We start from the raw sequence: 20,068 nt of genomic DNA on the forward strand, positions 1-20,068 counted from the left end.
TAGCGGAAGAATAACACAATAGTCGGAAAGATTAGGGTCTGAAGAACTTATGGAAGGAGTTTAATCCACAGAAACAAATCTGGAATGAGGAAAAAAGAAAGGGTTATGAAGACTTCAGACTATTAGAACTTGGAAGAACACAATGATGGGATGCGCTTTCACCATTGCAAACGATTTTCAGCCACGTCATTCAAGGTCTCTACCATTCGCCATTTATCTTCTCGCGCGTGCCAACCAGAACTGAACGAAACGGCCGTCCAGTGCTTCCAGGTTTTCCCTGGTGGTCTAGCTTCAAGTGACTCACGCTTTTCAACTATGAAAATACTAAATCTCCACAAAACCCCTTCTGATTACAAGTATTTATTAGATTTTTCAGTAATTATCTAGTCAAAAAAATGGTTCTTATCTATAAAATGTTATTGTTAACATTTAGAACTTCACAAATAGGTTGGATACAAAAATACATTCTTATAAAACATCAACTAGTATGTGCGTATGACATATCAAGTTGAATTAAATCGTTTTCTGAATCCAATATAATAAAATTTTAACATGTTTTTCTTGTTCATAGAAGACTTTATTCAAGTAATATGAGTAATAATCAGGTTAAATAGTCCAAAGTAGTTCCATTTGCTTCATTTATGTGTCTTAACCAACTAGATATTATAAGTCATGTGTAACATAATCAAGGTAATCATACATGACACTATTCTAGGACTGTGAAGACCAAAACTGTAACAACCCAAGAAGAACACTATGAGGAATTTATGCGTTAAAATCGTATTACTGATGACTAACCAGCTTTTTATCGCTTATTTTTCGGTATTTCATCAGTTAGTCGTAAAATAACTGTTCTGTTATTGGTTGATACATTACTTTTGTGTTCGATAACATTGGACTTATTTACTTATTTAAACACATAAATATTGGTACACGGAAGCACCAGATAAATATGCGCCCCATAAATCTTATTCGATTTGTGTGAGGGCTGTGATACTGCTCAGGTGACCAAACTGAAGCAGGTGGTTTTCTTAGGGGGCCACACTCCGAGCCTTTGACCTAAATGTCTGATCTGTTTTGGAAAATGAGAGGAAAAAAGCAAATATCCGGCGCTTTACCCGAGTTAGTGGACACGAAAAATCCACCTAGGGAAGTTGGAAAACCCTGATTCCAAAACAATGGTGCACATGGGCTCCAGTATCCTGAAGGAACAAATGGCGTATGAACTAATCGTTGGTCACTGGTTACCATGGGACTGCATCTCCTCACGATGCTGCACTGCCTTGTGGATCAGATCTTTAGGTCAAAGGCTTGGGGTGTGGCCCCCTAAGAAAACCACCTGCTTCAGTTTGATCACCTGAGCAGTATCACAGCCCTCACACAAATCGAATAAGATTTGTGGGGCGCATATTTATCCGGTGCTTCCTTGTACCAATATTTATGTGTTTAAATAAATAAATAAAATTTGTATATATTCACTTATCAATATTCTGATAAAACAAAACAGCCTGCTGACTTTAATCGACCTTATGTGAATTGTTCTGATAATTTTAACACACTACATTCAACAAAGTGAAAAACATCCAATTAGGAAGCTTATTTCATGACAAAAAAGGGTGGCTAATTCGTTTCATTTTGCTATAAATCTATATTTTATAAGATTTAAAAAACAGATAACATTATTAGCTAGTATGAAATAAATGTTTAAAAATTAAACAAGTAGTATTATTATTTCTAATTAAAAATAAATAAATAATCGAAATAATTACATGTCATTCAACAAAAATTAATTAAAAATTACATATCATAGTTTCGTCTCAAATTTTAGAAGGGAACAATAATCCTATTGTTATGTAATCTCACTATAACAGAAGCAATGTGTAATAGTTCATTCTAGAGTATAATTTTAAACCTATTATACATTACATATAGTTGGATTCACGAGTCAATTAAAGCTAGACCACCATGGAAAACCTAGAAGCACTAGACAGCCGCTTCCAGGTTTTCCATGGTGGTCTAGCTTTAATTAACTCATGATCTCAACTATATAAAATTACTAAAATCTCCACAAAACCCCCTTCTGATACTATTATACATTAGTTTAATAATGAAATGTTTAATAAGTTCGACTAAATGGTAGTTTGATTGAAAAATTAAAAGTTTATTGGAGTTGATTTATCAGTCTTTCTTGCAAATAAATAACAGAATATCATTTGAATGAGATATCTTAATGTTGAATGATTCATATCAATCAATTTCTGGATCACGAAGTAATGCTACTATTATTATGATAAATAGCAAAATATGATAATGAATCTTTATTTTTTTAATATATCAAATGTTTGGATTAGGTCTAAAATATTTGCTTTGTAATGGTACAGTGATGTGTACTACTTATGCTGACAGATTTAGGCAGTACGTAGCAACAATAGGAAATGGAATGCTCATCGGCAGAACATTCAATTAAAGAGAAGAGGAAGCGAAACACAGAGCAATTGTAATCACAACAGAATCAAGATGTATGTAAACGACATGTAAAGGAAGATGTACAAATAATGTATTTAAAGTATGATTTTCATATTTTATAAAGGCACTGTTTAATTCCCCATGTAACAATAGATTATTTTACCGTACCTGAGTTATCGTTCATTACAGTACAAATGATGTAAACTTAAATGTCAATAATAATAAAGTTTAAACTTCGAGAAACTGTGATTTCTAAGTTGCTTTAAAATATGTTTTCGTAAAAAAAACTGATCAAAAATATGGAATAATAAAAATCATGATAAGCTTAGCGATATGATCTTACAGTAAAACATTAGTGATTGTATACACTCCAGTAAAAAAAAAATCAAATTCAGTAAGCACAGAATTATCAATAGTACATAAATTGACAGTCTGTACTGAGGCATGAATAAGTTTTAAAATGTTTTTCTGGTATGAAAAATACTTCTTCAACACAGAAGATACATGTAACGAACCAAGCACTAACGTTCTAGCAAGTTTGAACATATTAGATTAGTTGCATTTTATATCTGAACAACAAAATGTATTGTATAAATACATAAATTCATCGATATAAAAGGGGAGAAAATTAATGGATAGTCATGAATTATTGTGTTTTTTTTATTTACAGTAAGTAAAGAACAATAAAAACTGCTCCGTATAATCAAAAATAAAAAACAGACTTTAAGGCGTGTTCTTTTCATTATGCATTAATTATTATTACTACAAGATACACGGGAAAAGCTCAGTAATAAAGGATTTGAAATATGGTGAATTTTTTGTTGTTATATACCCATAATGAAAAACCAGAAGAGAAAATATCACAATGAAGATATGATATAATGAGTGAAAATTAGTAGTAATAATAACCACTATTCAGGCTATATGGGGGAAATACGCACAGTATGCACATATGCCAATTAGAGACTGACCAGTTGCAGTCCTAAAACATCAATGGGAAGATTGGAACAAACAATACTAAGTGAATAATAACTACTATTGCAAATAATAATATTAAGAATAAGTAGATATTTTAACTAGTGATTCCGGAAAGATTAACTTGTTATTAAGAAAGAACAGAGAGAAATTATGTATTGTGATCCATGTCCATATTTTACCAAACTAAACTTATTCTTTAGTTGAACTCTTATGTTTGGTTACAACCAGTGGCTAGATCAAACACGTCAGAAAGAAGATCACGTAAATTGTTGTGGTTTTCTATATACCTATTTGAATTTATTCTTATATTTGGTCAGATGATCAAATCAGAATTCAAGTAACTAATGAGTCATTTTTATGACCTTTATGTGTATGTTTTTGTAAGTATGACTTATCTGTGAGCATATATGTTTGTTGTTTACCTTATTTATTGTTTATTTGAATAAAATATAAGCTTATTTAAAGACTAGTAATGTGAGGTCCAGGTGTACAAACTTCCATGTTTCACCTATTTAATTTACACTTATGATCTTATCTCCTCATATTTGAATGCTTGAAGTGAAGTCTTTTAGTTATATTTTGTATATGGCCATTTATTACCATGATTGTATAAATAGAATTAGCTACAGGAGGCATACATTTAATAAAAACGTGGCCGTAAGATAAATTCATTGACTAGTTTGAACCTTTATCCAAAAAAGATGATCAACATGCTTTATTCAGTCATTTTGGGTATTATTACTTGTCACTATAAACATAAGTATTGTATGCCGTTTTTGGAATATGAGGACGCTTGAGGTCATGAATTATTTTTTTAGCATGTATAGATTATATTTTCTACTGATATATCGACTAAGCTAAATTAACCTGTCTTCATTGATCACTGCTCCGTTTACAGGTTTCTGTACTTTGATAACATAGCTAGTTTTCAATTATTTTGAAGCTACTGACAGTGCTCGGCTATACAAAATGAAAAAGATGAAGGTAGGAAGGTTGGAATCTGTCACTTTTGATGTGGTTTGGACAAATACGGCTCCGTTCAGCTAGATAAGCTTCAAATGCAATGATTGTCTTTTTAGTCTTTTGTAATTATTTATGTTGTTGAAGCCTATACATCATATAAACTTAGTTCCATAAACAAATTGATATGTCCAACTGTCTATTATACTCGACTCGACGCTTCCGAAGTTGGAAAAAGAAGTGAAGACGAACATTACAAATCCCAATAACCCAAGAAACAGAGATAAATTAGGACAAACATTAGAACTTGTATAGAATTTACAAAGGAGTCTTTTAATATCTTCGCGATTCAACTACTAGTGCTGACTGGTTAGAAAACGAACAAATCAGCGAATTCCGGTTAACCAAAAGTCCGCAGGACGATCATGAGCAGTGGTGGGAAACGGAAGCAAAAGAAATGGAAAAGGCAGTGGCTGTAGGCAACACCAGGCAACTCTTCAGACTAATAAAAGAAACCGGAATTAAGAAGTCAAATGTAAGCGAGACAATCTCGGAAAAAGATGATACTTTCATCTGCTCTCAGCCCAGACGTTTAGAACGATGGGCGGAACACTTTAGAGAACAGTTTAGCTGGCCTTCAGCAACTTTACAGTTACCCACCATTCCCAAGTAGTCTGAATAGAATGTCGAAGTACGTCCCACAACTATAGCTGAAATTCAAAAGGCTATAGCTAATATGGAACAAGGAAGAGCAGCTGGTCCAGATGGATCGGCTCCAGAGGTCTTTAAACATAGTGGCATAGTTTTAGCGATCAGCTTGACTAGTATTTTAGCTAAAATCTGGAAATTGGACGTAATCCCATGCAACTGGTCACAATCTCTGATTGTCCCAATATATAAGGGGTCAAAATCATCCTGTGATAACCATAGAGGGATTAGTTTGACTAATATCGCATCTAAAATACTAGCCTCAATAATTATCGGGTGCCTAACTAAGACTCGTGAACTGCAAATTAGGCTGGCTTCAGACCTGGTTGTGCCTGTACCGAACACATTCACTATTATTCAGGTTTTGGAACACAGGCCTGCTAATCGGCGTCAGGCAATGATAGTTCTTCCTGACTTAAACGCAGCATTTGACTCTGTAGACCGAGAGGCTCTGTGGCAGTGTCTGTCATTGAAAGGTGTACCTTAGAAGTACATAAACCTCGTGAAGGCTCTTTACTCGAACACTACCAGTCGAGTCAGAGTTTATGGTGAACTGTCATCTGACTTTACAACCTCAAGTGGTGTCCAGAAAGGCTGTCCACTATATCCATTTTTGTTCCATTTCATCATAGACCTCCTGCCGGAAATAACTCGTCGTTTCAATTTTCAGGAATTGATCACCTTCTAGGAGGTCCACGTATCGACTTAGAATACACAGATGACATAATCCTGTTTGGTGAAGACGCTGACAAGATGCAGAGTCTTCTGTTAGAACTGAGTAACAATGCCAGGATGTTTGGGATGCGTTTCTCCCCATCTAAATGTAAATTGTTACTCCAGGACTGGCCTGCGTCAACACCCGAACTAAGGATAGGGAGTGAAGTAGTCGAACGCGTCGACAACTTCACTTATCTTGGAAGTCTGATCAGCCCTAATGTGTTGGTGTCTGACGAAATCTCAGCACGGATCCAAAAAGCTCGTTCAGCTTTTGCCAACTTACGTCACCTATGGCGAAGGAGAGATATCTGTCTATCAGTTACAAGATGAGTATACTGTGCAGCAGTTCGCTCTGTTCTAATTTGCGGCTGCGAAACGTGGCCATTAAGAGTAGAAGATACTTGTAAGTTACTACTATTTGACCACAGATGCCTTAGAAATATTACTCGCATCTGCTGGGATCGCCGGGTAAATAATAGTGAGGTTAGATATAGGGTAATAGGGAATGATGGTAAATCAGTTGATGAGGTTATGAATCTTCATTGACTGAGATGGTTGGGCTACGTGTTACGTATGCCTGAACACCGATTACCACGACGTGCTATGCTGACTAGTATTGGAGATGGTCTGAGCCATGTTGGTAGACGCAGACTATTTGGTTACGGTCTGCGTGACTATCGTAACCAATGGTTGGAGACTCTGTGTGACATGGCTCAAAATCGACCACATTGGCTTAGGTGTATACACTCTTCATCTTCCCTTAAACCTTGAGATTAAAATTGCTTAATATTCGCCTTTCTTCTTGTACTATATCCTTGTATACAATCTTTCTTTCATATATTACCACCATTAAATCAACTACTTCTATCAGTTCAGTGTTTATCTTGTTGTACTAATGAGGTATGGCAACTTGGACCGATGCATATATATGTCTGGTCCGACGTTGTAGTTGACTTACTGATCAGACAAAGTATTTCTAATAAAAATATTTAATTATGTTAAGATAAATGAGTAAGAAATTAAATGATTACTTATGAAAAGGCATTGGATAAGAAAAATACAACTGAAATACATTAGCATTCTAACATGAAAGAAGTAAAAAAAATAGGGCCGCTTTGTTTATTTTGTAAATGGTTTCAGGACTTTGAGAAATCTGTGGTATCCCAAATCCAAGTGAAGTATGAATAATGAAGTTTGAAGATAGAGACATAAACCTATATTGAATATAAGAGACAATTATATTGTAAAATTTGTACAACTTTTGATCTCTCTTACTGACCACTTTGTACTTTGTGTTAACACACTCTTGTTATGGTCTAATCTAATTCTCAATCGAATCGCCGGATAAGTGAGTAGAATGAATCACGTGATCAAGTATCTAGCACTGGTACGCTGCTTCAGTTTGAGCATCTGGGCAGTATCACAGCCCTCACACAAATCAAATGAGATTTGTGTGGCGCATACATATCTGATTCCCCTTTGTACCAATATTTATGTGTTTAAATAAACAAATAAACGTTGCTATAGCAGACTGATTTACTCTTCGCAAATCAGTATTTCGAAATATTTATTTTTTACAATGGACTCCATACTTCATTTCGCGGTGCCAATGTGCTAAACGAATTCATAAGGAACCAAGAACATGTCTGTGTATGCAACAGTTATAATTTCTAGCGATTTGATAAACAAAAATAGGTTGAATATTACTTCGCGATAAACCAATGTATGATCTAAGTATTACATAGTCAGAGATTAATGTTAACAAACATATTGTGAATCAGAGAAAAATGAATATTTTTTTACACGTGACAACCTTTCATAATACATCGATTCAAAACATTTTCATAAAAACATGGTTTACCACTTCACACTTGTTGTTGCGATAGCTATGAAATTTTTTATATGAAACAATTCAGTGAGATTTACATATGTGTGAGATCATGAGTTTGTAAATGCTAGTCTTGATTGTAATCCGAATTTGACAGCGAACGTCTATGACTGTAAACATGCTATTGACTTTTTCTTGCTACTATTTATGTTCTATATCATTATCAGTATTTATAAATTTATATTGTTTCGCCATATTGTTTTTCTCTATCAACTAAATGAGACTAACAAAAATACTGCTTATTTCCAGTCTAGTTACCGCATACAGAGAGAGAGAGATAGTAACGCCCATTCATCTTTACTTACTCATTATGTTGTATATATGAAATACTGTGTAACAATAAACAAATCAGTAACTAGAATATGAAAAGCTTTAAAATGAACATACTAAGCAAGTTAAAGAAAGAAGCGATGGGAAACAGTAGATATTTTGTATATTCAAAATAAATACAGAAATGGTTGTATATTATATAGTAAAAATCGATCACAATTATCATTATAATTGTCAGTTGAGACAAGATACTACTAAGAGATTATTAACTGTATTCACTTACTAAAAATACTCAACACAAGAGAATTTCAGTTCATAAAAAAAACTTGCACATTTATGGCCAGTGTGAATACACATGAGAAGATAGTCAACATAATATGGAATTCATACGATAGACTACAATACAAAGTGATGCATGGAGGACAGACGCATTCCAAGTGAGGACCGAAGTCAGACAAGGCTGTTTACTCTCCCTCTCCCACTTTCTTCTGGTGCTTGAATGGATTATGAAGACCTCCACATCTGAGGGAAAGCACAGAATACAATGGACAGCTCGGAATTAACTGGACGACTCGGACTTCTCAGATGACCTGAAACTTCTATCCCATACACACCAACAAATGCAAATGAAGAGAACCGGTGTAGCAGCCTCTATATTAGTAGACCTCAACATATACAAATGTAAAATCAAGATCCTCCGATGCAACATAGAGAACACCAACTCAATCACACTTGATGGATAAACTTTAGAATAGATGGAAACTCTCACATATTTGTTCATCATCATCAATGAATAAAGAGGATCTGATACAGATGTGAAGGCAAGGATTCGGAATGCGAAAACAGCATTCATACACCTCAAGAACAAATGTTTTATTTTTATTTATTTATTTAAACACATACATATTGGTACAAAAGGGCACCAGATACATATGCGCCACGCAAAATAATGAAAGTAGGAAGAGAAGGGATGAAAAGATAAGGCGGACTAAAACGTACAACCAGAAGACTCTTTCAGTTAAGAAAGTTAGAACCACTTTATGTAGAAAGTAAAAGAAGGTTACAGCAGGATCGCCACTGGCTTCTATTCTGAGCCATATCTGATAACGTCTCTAGCCACTGTTGCATCATCTCTCGGACCCCAGCCAGGGAGTCGTGAAGGACCAACAGAAGCTAGCTCTTTGCAGCTTTCTTTCATGCCACGACACTATATCATACACTGACCTCCTCTCCGCTTTTTCCAACCAGTCCCAGAGTCGGCAAATAATGCACGACGTGGAAGTCTCTGGGACGACATTCGTAAAACATGTCCAAGCCACCGAAGTCGGTGTTTCAAGATGATGACACCAATTGAATTATCGTCTCGGCGCCCGAACACACGATGCCGAACCTCTGCATTACTAACATGGTGTTGCCACTGGATGTCAGCAATCCTTCGGAGACAACGATGATCGAACACAGAGAGGCGTCTAACATCCTCAACTCGGAGAGGCCAGGTTTCACAAGCATAGAGCAAAACTGCTCTCACCGACGCGTTGTAGATCCGACCTTTTACAGCCAGACTAACATCACGAAGGCGCCAAAGATGGCCCGGATTGGCATAAGCCGCTCTGGCTTTCCTTATACGTGCATCAATCTCATCACTCACGCCACCACCAGCACTTATATAGCTACCTAGATACACGAACTTCTCAACTACTTCAATCTGCTCACCATCCAGGGTGAGTACATGATGAGAATCCTGCCAGTCTTGTAGGAGTACTTTGCACTTGGAGGGTGCAAAGCACATGCCGTACCTGCGGACACTGATTGCCAACTGATTAAGTGCGGATTGCATGCTTTGGGCATTATCGCACAGTAAGACAATATCATCCGCATACTCGAGGTCGAGAAGTCGTTCTCCAGGCAACATATCCACACCACCATTACTTACATCCATCAGAGCTGTTTCCAGGATGTCATCGATGGCAAAGTTGAAGAAGAATGGTGAGATCGAGCAACCCTGCCTAACCCCACTGCTCGAATGATACAAGGGAGAAAGGTGGTTGTATGCCCTCACTCTGCCTGAGGTGTTCGTATACAGGGCCTTTAAGATGTTAATGAACTTCTCAGGCACACCTTTCTTCAATAGACAATCCCAGAGAACAGTTCTGTCCAACGAATCGAAGGCCGCCCTGATATCAAGAAACACTACGATTGTTGGCCTGTGATAAGTATGACGGTGTTCTAACATTTGGCGGAGGGTGAAGATGTGATCAATGCATCCTCGACCAGAACGAAAACCAGCCTGCTCCTCGCGAGTCAATCGTTCTCGGGTTTTAAACAACCTACGAAGAATGACAGAAGCCAATAGTTTGAACGCAATCGGAAGTAGACTTATCCCCCGATAGTTGTTACAGGAACAACGTGAACCCTTTTTAAAGATAGGGACGACTATTGACTCATTCCATGATGTTGGAACACTTTCTTGCTCCCAAACCTTTGCAAACAGCACCGTCAGTTCCTTAGCCAGAAAGTCACCACCATCTTTAAAAAGAGCCGGAGGTAAGTCATCTGGGCCAGGTGATTTGTAGCGCTTCAAGAGTTGGAGTTCCTTGCGGACTTCCGCCTCGTTTGGTGGATCAGTCGTCACCGGCCATGGGGGGGCAGGACAAACTGGTTGATGTTGCCGGAGCAGCAGGCCAGTTGAACTGCCCTTCGAAAAATTCCGCCCATCGTCCAAGACGTCGAGAGATGTTAGTGATTGGCATCCCGTCATCCTCGTAGATTGTTTCACTCACACCAGATTTCTTGCTGCCAGTGGCTCGGATGAGTTGGAAGAGCTTCCGGCAGTTACCAGATGCAGCTGCTGCTTCCATCTCATTAGCACGCCCCCACCACCAGGCTTCTCGGTCCTTACGCAAGCTTTGCCCGATTTCATTACGTAACAGCCTTCGTTTGTGGTCAAACTCACGGTCACCCGGAGTAGACCGACGGGCTTCCATCAGTTGTAAGGAGCCAGAAGAAACCCAGTGCTTGTAAGCGGGACGTTTCGAGAAGCCGCAAGCGGCTTTACTCGCCATTTTCATGGCGTCGTGAAGATGCAACCAATGCTCATCTATACTTTTCGGTGGGATGGTAGCTATCCTAGAGGCTAGCTCCGCTCGATACTTACTTGCAACAGATGTTGCAGCCAGTTTACTAACATCGATCCGTTGGTGGTGGTCAATCCTTCGGCCACTGAAAAGTAAGGTGAGATTGGCGCAGACCAGGGCATGATCAGACTCCAGATAGGTACTCCAAAAGGAGCGGCAGTCTTGTACACAACCACGCCAGCGGTAGCTGATCGCGATGTGATCAATCTGAGTCCAGGCTTGAGATGCAGAGGGAGGACACCAGGTGGCACACCGGCGATGACTGTGCCGGAAGTTAGTGCTAGCCAGAAACAGGTTGTGGTCTGTGCACAGTTGCAGCAAACGGTCCCCGTTATCTGTCCTGCGACTAACAAGTCCCCATCGGCCACCTAAACGACTCTCTTCTGTGCCTAGACGCCCGACCTGTGCATTCAAGTCTCCGGCTAGTACTACAATATCTGTCGAACGCGCTTTCTGGAGAAGAACCGTTAACTGGTGGTAAAACTCATCCTTGATTGCATCCGGGCTGAAATCTGTCGGGGCATAGGCGGAGATGACGAAAAAACACCGTTTCTTCTCACTTTGATGGAACTTTCTAATCTAACAGCACATAACCGACTGTTAATGGGGATCCAATCGATTAGTGCTGCCTCAGCCCTAGCGCTTAGTGCAACACCAACGCCTGCAAGACCAGACGAAGATGCCACAGAGTCCCCGGATAAGCGCACGTGAAACAAGCTTTTCGAAGCGACAGATGGAGAGTGAATTTGTAGTACTTCACTAGAGTCTTGAATACGGGTCTCGGATAGACAGCAAACATCAACATTAAGACTTTCTAAAGACATAGCCAGCCCCATCTGTTGTCCGATCTGCATTAGTGTGCGAACGTTGAAGGAAGCCAGCTTGAACGGCGTACGTGGTTTCAGAAAGACTGCTTCAGTATTCGTAATCGGTGGAAGCATTCACATTCAACCAGACAGTGACTGGAGATCGTTTAGATAGGACAGAGTTTCCACCATGGGCGAGCTACTGCATAAGTTGGAAAGGAAGGATACATAATTTGGGAATAAAGGGAGTGAAAAAGCGACGTAGTAAATAATAGTAATAATAATAATAATAATAATAATGGTAATAATAATAATAATAGTGTAAATTGTCTTGCTTCTAGTATGAGCGAGAATAGTATCGTCAATAGAATTCATCATTTTATTTATTTGTGTGTGGGCTGTGATACTGCCCGAGTGCCCAAACCGAAGCAGGTGGTTTTCTTAGGGGCCACACCCCGAGCCTTTGACCTAAATATCTGATCCACAAGGCAGTGGAGCATCGTGAAGAGATGCAGTCCCATGATAGCCGGTGACCAACAATCGATTCATACGCCATTCGTTCCATCAGGATACTGGAGCCCATGTGCACCATTGGTTTGGAATCAGGGTTTTCCAACTCCCCTAGGTGGATCCTCCACACCCACCAACCCGGTTAAAGCGCCGGACATTCGCTTTTCGTCCTCTCACTTTCGTAAACAACACCCCCGCCAAGAGAAGACAGTGAGTAGGACTTCCCTGGCAGAGGCTATATATTCGCTGGCCATGTGAGAGCATTTCGAGAGGGAGAGTGGACTCTCCCCCCCGGCCGTACCAGGGCATTTGGGGGCCAAGAACAAATGGAAACCAAAACAACTGTCAACCAATATCAGAGTCAAAATCTTTAGTGAGAACGTCAAGATAGTTCTATTGTACGGAGTCGAAACTTGGAGAGCTACTAAAGTCATCATCGAAAATGTACAAGTATTTCTAAACAATTGTCTACTGAAGAAAGATACTGAATGTCCGTTGACCGGATACCGTCAGCAACAACCTACTGTGGGAGAGAATAAACCAGCGTCCATCTGAAGAGTCAATTAGGAAAAAAACGTTGGAAGTAGACAGGGTACATAATGAGGAAATCAATAAACTACATCACGAGGCAGTCGCTAACTTGAAATTTTGAAGGGAAACGGAAAAGAGGAAGGCAGGAGAATACACTGCATCGGGACTCGGAAGTAGACATCAAAAGAATGAATAACAACTGGAAGGAACTGAGTAGTAAAGCCGAGAACAGAGTTGGATGGAGAATGCTAGTGGGTGGCCTATGCTTTTCCACGAGGGGTAACAGACGTAAGTGCGTACATACATACATACTTTTGAATAAGTGAACACACGACTTAATGATAGTTAAGCGAAAGACACTAAAATAGATAGAGTATTAAACTTGTTCTTGAACTGACGTATGTCCCCATCCTATCGAAATATCATAGCCAAAATAATTTCACAAGTGGAAATAAACAATTTTCATACAACATGACTGTAGTTCATATGGATAATTTCATTGATTTAAGCATCAGGCCAAAACAAATAACAATCTTACATACATTACAATTAATATATGAAATCAGATCTATGAACATAGAGAATATATGAAGAGATTATGTCTGTTTCTATAAATGAGCGCAAATAACTTACTGAGGAAGAAGTGGAGCAGGAAGTTGACCAGGGGCTGTAGTTACAATTGTTGGGGGATTCAAAGTATGACGTATAGGTAAATTTGGTGCTGGTCTTGAAGGTATGGGCCGATTGGAATTTGATGTGATATTATTAGGACTTAAAGGTCTTTGAGTTGTACTAGTACTGTAGTGACCAGAATGAGATGCATTACTAGAAGGAAGAGGTCGACGAGTATTACTTGATCCAGTAGATGACTCCTGAAACTTAGGAAAACATTACAATCGGCTTTTCGAAAAATTGCAATAAATGATGGGTTTATTAATGAACTGTTAGTAACGTATGAGTATTTACACCCACTCCATACTTCATGCAATTATTCTGTAAAATCGACATAATCCCCTAAGTATGTATTTTCAATACCACAAGGTGATATTGAAGGTATAAAATGAGGTAACCACCGGTTAAATCTAGCCAACACACGAATTCCCACAAAATATTGACTACTAATACTATCTTACTTCTTACAGTGTACACAACGAATTATTCCGATAGCGATAAATCAATTATTGGTGATAAATATCTAAATAGACCAGATAGAAAAATTTTAACATTAACTTTATGATACTTAATGCCTGAATGGCGATAACATAAAGGGAAGATGAGCTATAAGAAAACCTGATATTCGAAGCGGGGCGAACAGGACAAACTACAATAGTACAACTCCGTATATATCGTAAAGAAATCAGAACCTTCTACTATACAGAAATTTAGCTAACTATAAGAGATGGAAACTATTCAGAAAAAGTCAAATGTAAAGCGGAAAATTGGATTAGAAAAAAGGCACTTGAGGTTATTTTTTCCGGTAATATTTCAGCCTAGTTAGAAAAATTAAAGTTATCTCGAAATTGTTTTAGCAAAAGTATTATTCAATTAAGGTAGGAGGAAGCACTGAAATAACTTTGTGGTATAACACACGAATTTACTAGGTGTGTTATTATACAGTTAAATCTAAAGCCTGCCAAAAATATTTCTACGCAACTAATTTGTTTGTTAAATTATGAATAGGAGAGGAAAATAATTTGATGAACAACATTCAACCATCGAGTGTAAGGATTGTGTGTGCTCATATTGGAGCAAAAGTAGTATAAGAAATAATGTGTAAATAATATTGAATTTCAACAACTGGATTCAAAAGAAGATTATCAAAGTGATCAAAACTGCTGCTAAAATGTATTTTTTATCAATGATTTCAAATTATAGAATAATATGATAGTATGTATCAAGCAAAACTCACTGTCTCAATCCAGTCATCACTGACAGGTGGAGGTAATGGGACACTATGCGTATTAGCTATGACATCTGATATAACAGATAACGCCTCACGTATTGAATCATACATACGTATAATTTCTTCACGATGCTTTTTCTCAGCGGATGACTCTTCCATAAGATTGTTCTACAATGATGATGATAATTAGAGCAAATAAGAAAAAAAATTACAAACATAAAATGAGTCGATTAAATACAATGCGTGAAATGTGTTCACATGGAAATCTTATACACTTTGCAAACAATAAATGTATCAATAACTTACACAGATTTTTTTCAAATTCATTTATGAGAAACATTTTACAATTACAAAAAATAATTAGTTTAACCAATGTTGAGAATGGAAAAAAAGCGCAAGAGAGTTTAACTTCAAACTAGCACAGCGCAGTTATAATTCATTACTCATCACTGATCTCAACTCATCCTTTTATAGGTAGACACATTGCCTATGGTGTGCACTAGTGTAGCCAAAGAAAAACCAACTGACCTCTATTAATTAACAAAACGACACTAAGATAGTAAACTTTGATAAAGAATACTGAATAACCTACTATCGTACCATATAATAAGTCACATTCCATAATTATAAAGAGAGATTATTCGTAATTACCCTAATTATTCGATAACTAATTGAACATTCAAAGCTTTCCAAATTTCATTTTAGTTACGTTATTGTTATAACTTGTGGCCTGTGCCCTATTAATATTTAACGTAATGATACCACCAATTAGAGAACAGAGAATTATCGACCGAACTAATGACGCGTAAACTCGTACGAGCAGTCTAGAGTACTTATCGGTCCTTCTTCCTGCCTAGCCCTGCCTGTTGAGTCCAGAACGCAAATCTCAGCGCCCATGATATAAATCATGTGTTTCAAACATACTGGGTTTATATACAAGCCAAACATACCACATCACATAATAAAATAGAAAATAACATTTGTACATCTAACCAAAAGTGGCTGTGATTGTGGGATACTGTGACTAATAAACTGGGCATAACTTAAGAATAGTAAATCATAATAATAGTCCATAGGTCAAAATAAAGTTTATAATTAGAGGAATATGAATATACATAGTTTAGTTACCTAAGAATGATACAATAAAACAGACGTATAGTATTAGGCCAAAAAAGATCCCAACATTTACCATCCATTGTTGTCGTCGAGATATGAGTTATTTTAACCAATAGATTATAGATGACAACTTATTTCGGTTTACTACCTAATTCTTGGTGAAGGTTGTAAACAGTTATTGAGATGTTATTACTGAACAATTGATTGTCATTGGGAAAACATAACTCAAAATTCCATATGAGCCTCAGTATCGTACAAATGAGTAGGTCATATCATGTGACATTTAATAGTCCACATGTATGTACAAAAAGAACGCACGATATGTAGTTGAGGATGGTCGACGATATCTCGAAAAAGCTACACATTTATATGGTATCACAATTTCAGATATGTTAAATGGGTCAATAATCTTTCTCATCCAATCTTATATACACGAAACAGCAAAAAATCTTAAAACAATACCTTACGAGCGAACTGTGAACGGGACATTTTCAGGTCTAATAGAAATCTTTGTCACTAGGAATTTTAAACCGCCTTTTATGTTTTCAAACATTATATGTTGCGACCTGCCTCGACAGTTCTTAATGAAGTTCTGATGGCAGATGTGGTGTGGAAATTATACACTCTTCTGGCATTATGATGTTCTTATCGTTATTTCGTACACTTTCATTAATTAGTTGTGCCTTAGTTGACCTTTTTATTCGTAATGATCTTTTATTAGTTTTCATATTAAACGTTTTGACTTACTAAATGTATGATCAGACTGTTTAAAATGCACCACACAAAAGTATCACATTGCTGAATATTTTAAACCATCCGTTATATCACAACTGAACCGAACGAAATTCAGTCAAATTGATAGTAAACAGAAGCACAGATAGTCCAAATAGTACTATAATAAAAACTACCACTAACTAGTTAAGACAAAATTGATTAAAACAGAGACAAAAATAATAAATAGAAAAACTTACAGGGTCCTGTGAATACAATTTGGGTAAGAGATCGCCTTTCAGAAAAGTCTTGATCTACATTTATGAATAATTTAGAAGGTAAAAATATTTACGCCATCAAGATTGAAGCGAATTGGCAAAAAAAATTATATTTAGTAATATATTATTTATAGTAGTATGAAAAATTATGTGTGAAAAAATTCACGCCCTGGTGCATTATTCAAAAGTACTGTATAATTGAATAAACTGTGCATTCAAAGGAATGATTCGAAGAAGATTCAACTTGTTGAAAAATACCTCTGTGTCATTCAAAGACAGAAAATACTAGGCAGAGGTCCAGTGCATCATACATCTGTTCCGCATTAACTCAAGAGACAAAACGCAAGAGTGAAACGGTGCATTAAACTGATATATATATATATATATATATATATATATATATATATATATAATGCGAACCCAAAAATTAATGTGATTAGTTATAATAAACGATTTCAGGATATCAGAATTGTAGACCCTTCGCTTACCAACTGTTACAGTTTATTCTGACACTGTATCATTTACAATACATGATTCATCAAAGAAAAAGTGACAATATGAGGATTTTTATTGAAGTATTCATATGACGTGTTAAATCGGTATCACAGTTGGGAAGCTGTTTCAAGTGAATGCTATTTGTCATACAGAACCAAATGCAGTTAATGTATTGTTAGAGAAAAGTATGGGATAGTCAGTGTGGCCATAACTTTATGTTTTATAAGTATTACAATTACTCCAACCCAGTAGCAAAATTAAGGTTCGTGTACTCCGAATTTGCATGTGAGGGATAAAGGCATTAACTGGATGTACAAGGTAGAGTGGGATGTGAGGCAGTAATTCAGTAGTTGAAGGTCTAGCAAGCAAAGGAGCTTACATACCTATATGGTGATGCAAACTTTTTAATCCATCAGTTAATTAGCGAAATGAAGACGCCTGTTTGATTCACACTTAGACAAGCGGAAATAAGGAGTCATAAAGGAAAAATCATAAGAAAAACAGAAAGCATTTAAGTGTAGATGAAATTGATAGCGATATTTTTTTATCCTACATTCAAAGTAAAATTTTGGAGATTAAAATTACAAATATATAAAATTACCTCATTAATTAACTGATGCATAATTATTTTCGGAACCATGTCACGTTGTGTTTTAGTAACGATTTTCATATAGGAGTCAACTAAATTACGTATAATTTCTACTTGTCTTTCAAGTTTAGGATCAGTTGCTATTTTATTCGAATCACCATCATCAGTCTATGGCACAAAAAGAATATTAAATAAAATATGCACATAATTAGATGATTAAATAAAAATAAACACATAAGATTCACAACAGTACTACCATTACTATTACAATTAGGCAGTAGGAGCGTTGATTCACTGAGTTTATTGAACAATTATACACATCTGTAGTCAAGTAGGAAACCATCTACTATGAAAATGACAAAGAAATAACTTTACCATTTGACTCGATCTAACTATACACTCTATATAAATCACTTTAGTAGTGAATTTTTGAGAACATGAAATAATTCGTCACAATGCATTTGTGAGATATAATTACTACCATCAATTGTACGCTACATAGACAGTTACATCTCCTCCGATACTGCCTTAAAAACACACCAGCGAATATATCTCCCTCTATTATTGAAGTTGTACAGATATTAAGTGTTTGATAAGTGTTGTACTTAGTAAACTATCCTTTCAGTTTTAGGTTGTCTCTGGTTATTCACGATTATTATACTCATTGTATCATTAACTTTTTCATCGTATAAATGTTAACAGAACAGTTGATTAGTTTAAATAAAATATATCAAAAGCTGTCGGTCATAAAACTATCAAACATATACATGATGACAGATCTATCATAGTAATATTTGTTCCTATTCCATGCTCTCGGTTTTCTTTGTCTTCTCGTTAGTTGTATTTAACAATATTTGATAAGGTAGACAATCTGAACAATTACAAACCCATTCCGTCATTAGAAAGTAACACCATTCAAAGTTGAGGTTAGACGACTTCGCATGTTTTATGTAGTTTGTGTGGAATATTCGGGCAGTGATACCAACCATTATTACCTAATGAGTACTGTTTGAATACCTTTATCTAAAACTCTACCTAGTCTATTTGTCGTTCTACTTCATTGTGATAGAGAAACTCTACATACCGGTACATCTATATATATTTATCACGGCATTGTCTAGAACGTCTCGACAGTGCATATATGAAACTTTTCTAGAAAGAAAATCAGTTTATAGTCAGTATATTTTAGGATGAAACTTTGAAAACAAAACTGATAACCACGAAATAACTTGATAGTAACTTTTGGCAACATGAGACCAAGTAGTATTGAATTCTTAACCAATCAGCTATGATGAAGCAGGTAGTTCACGGTGTTGGAAAGTTGCATAAATAAACTAATGATGGTGTAAAGAATAATTACAGTTCCATTTCCATCTTCTTTTTCAAAGATTAAATCTCACTAGAATTATAATTGAAAAAACAAATTAATTCGGAGCTGTTTGGTCATTATCCGATGAGATATGTGTAGCATACATTAACAAGTCTATACAACATAGAAACCAAGATTATGAACCTATTCCCTATGATTACAATAGCTATAGGATCCATTGTCTTAGACAACATTCACTTTATCGATTTTAACGAAGTCTGTATTTCATACTTTTCTATCCTCTCAATAGTCATTTGATAGAAATTAAAATACAGTTGTTATAATTACAAAAACAAAGCACAAATCACGTACACACACATCTAGGAACATAAAAACTAATCACAAGGTCTATGTTATACTTAGTTAATGTACATTCACCCATGCATATACACATAAATCATATGACTTGAGATTGAGGGCTGTGAGAATAAAGAGTTTTACCAACAAAATAAAAATCTAAAATTGAAGAGTACAATATGATGTCATGGTATTACTTGATCATATAACATGATGCTTTAACTAAATCAATGAATAAAGTTAATTCACTAAAAATAGCTAAAAAAAAAAATAAATAATGAAGTTTACAAAAAACAAACGAACAAAATAAGATTAATTAATGTTAGGTGATTTGTTCATAGT

General features: G+C 36.3%; 1 protein-coding gene across 1 annotated transcript in view; it reads right to left on the reverse strand.

The window, feature by feature from the left end:
* Smp_129050 (putative dynamin) overlaps window positions 1-20,068 on the reverse strand; it is a gene marked incomplete at both ends in the record, with an annotated part of 64,160 nt that overhangs the window by 3,186 nt on the left and 40,906 nt on the right. Inside the window, 4 exons of the mRNA XM_018793679.1 lie at window positions 13,602-13,846; window positions 14,878-15,039; window positions 16,959-17,012; window positions 18,073-18,228. Coding sequence (XP_018648167.1) covers window positions 13,602-13,846; window positions 14,878-15,039; window positions 16,959-17,012; window positions 18,073-18,228 — 617 coding nt within the window. The remainder of the gene's footprint in view (window positions 1-13,601; window positions 13,847-14,877; window positions 15,040-16,958; window positions 17,013-18,072; window positions 18,229-20,068) is intronic.

The sequence above is a fragment of the Schistosoma mansoni genome, chromosome 1 (assembly GCF_000237925.1).
Source record: "Schistosoma mansoni strain Puerto Rico chromosome 1, complete genome".
Classification (NCBI taxonomy): domain Eukaryota; kingdom Metazoa; phylum Platyhelminthes; class Trematoda; order Strigeidida; family Schistosomatidae; genus Schistosoma; species Schistosoma mansoni.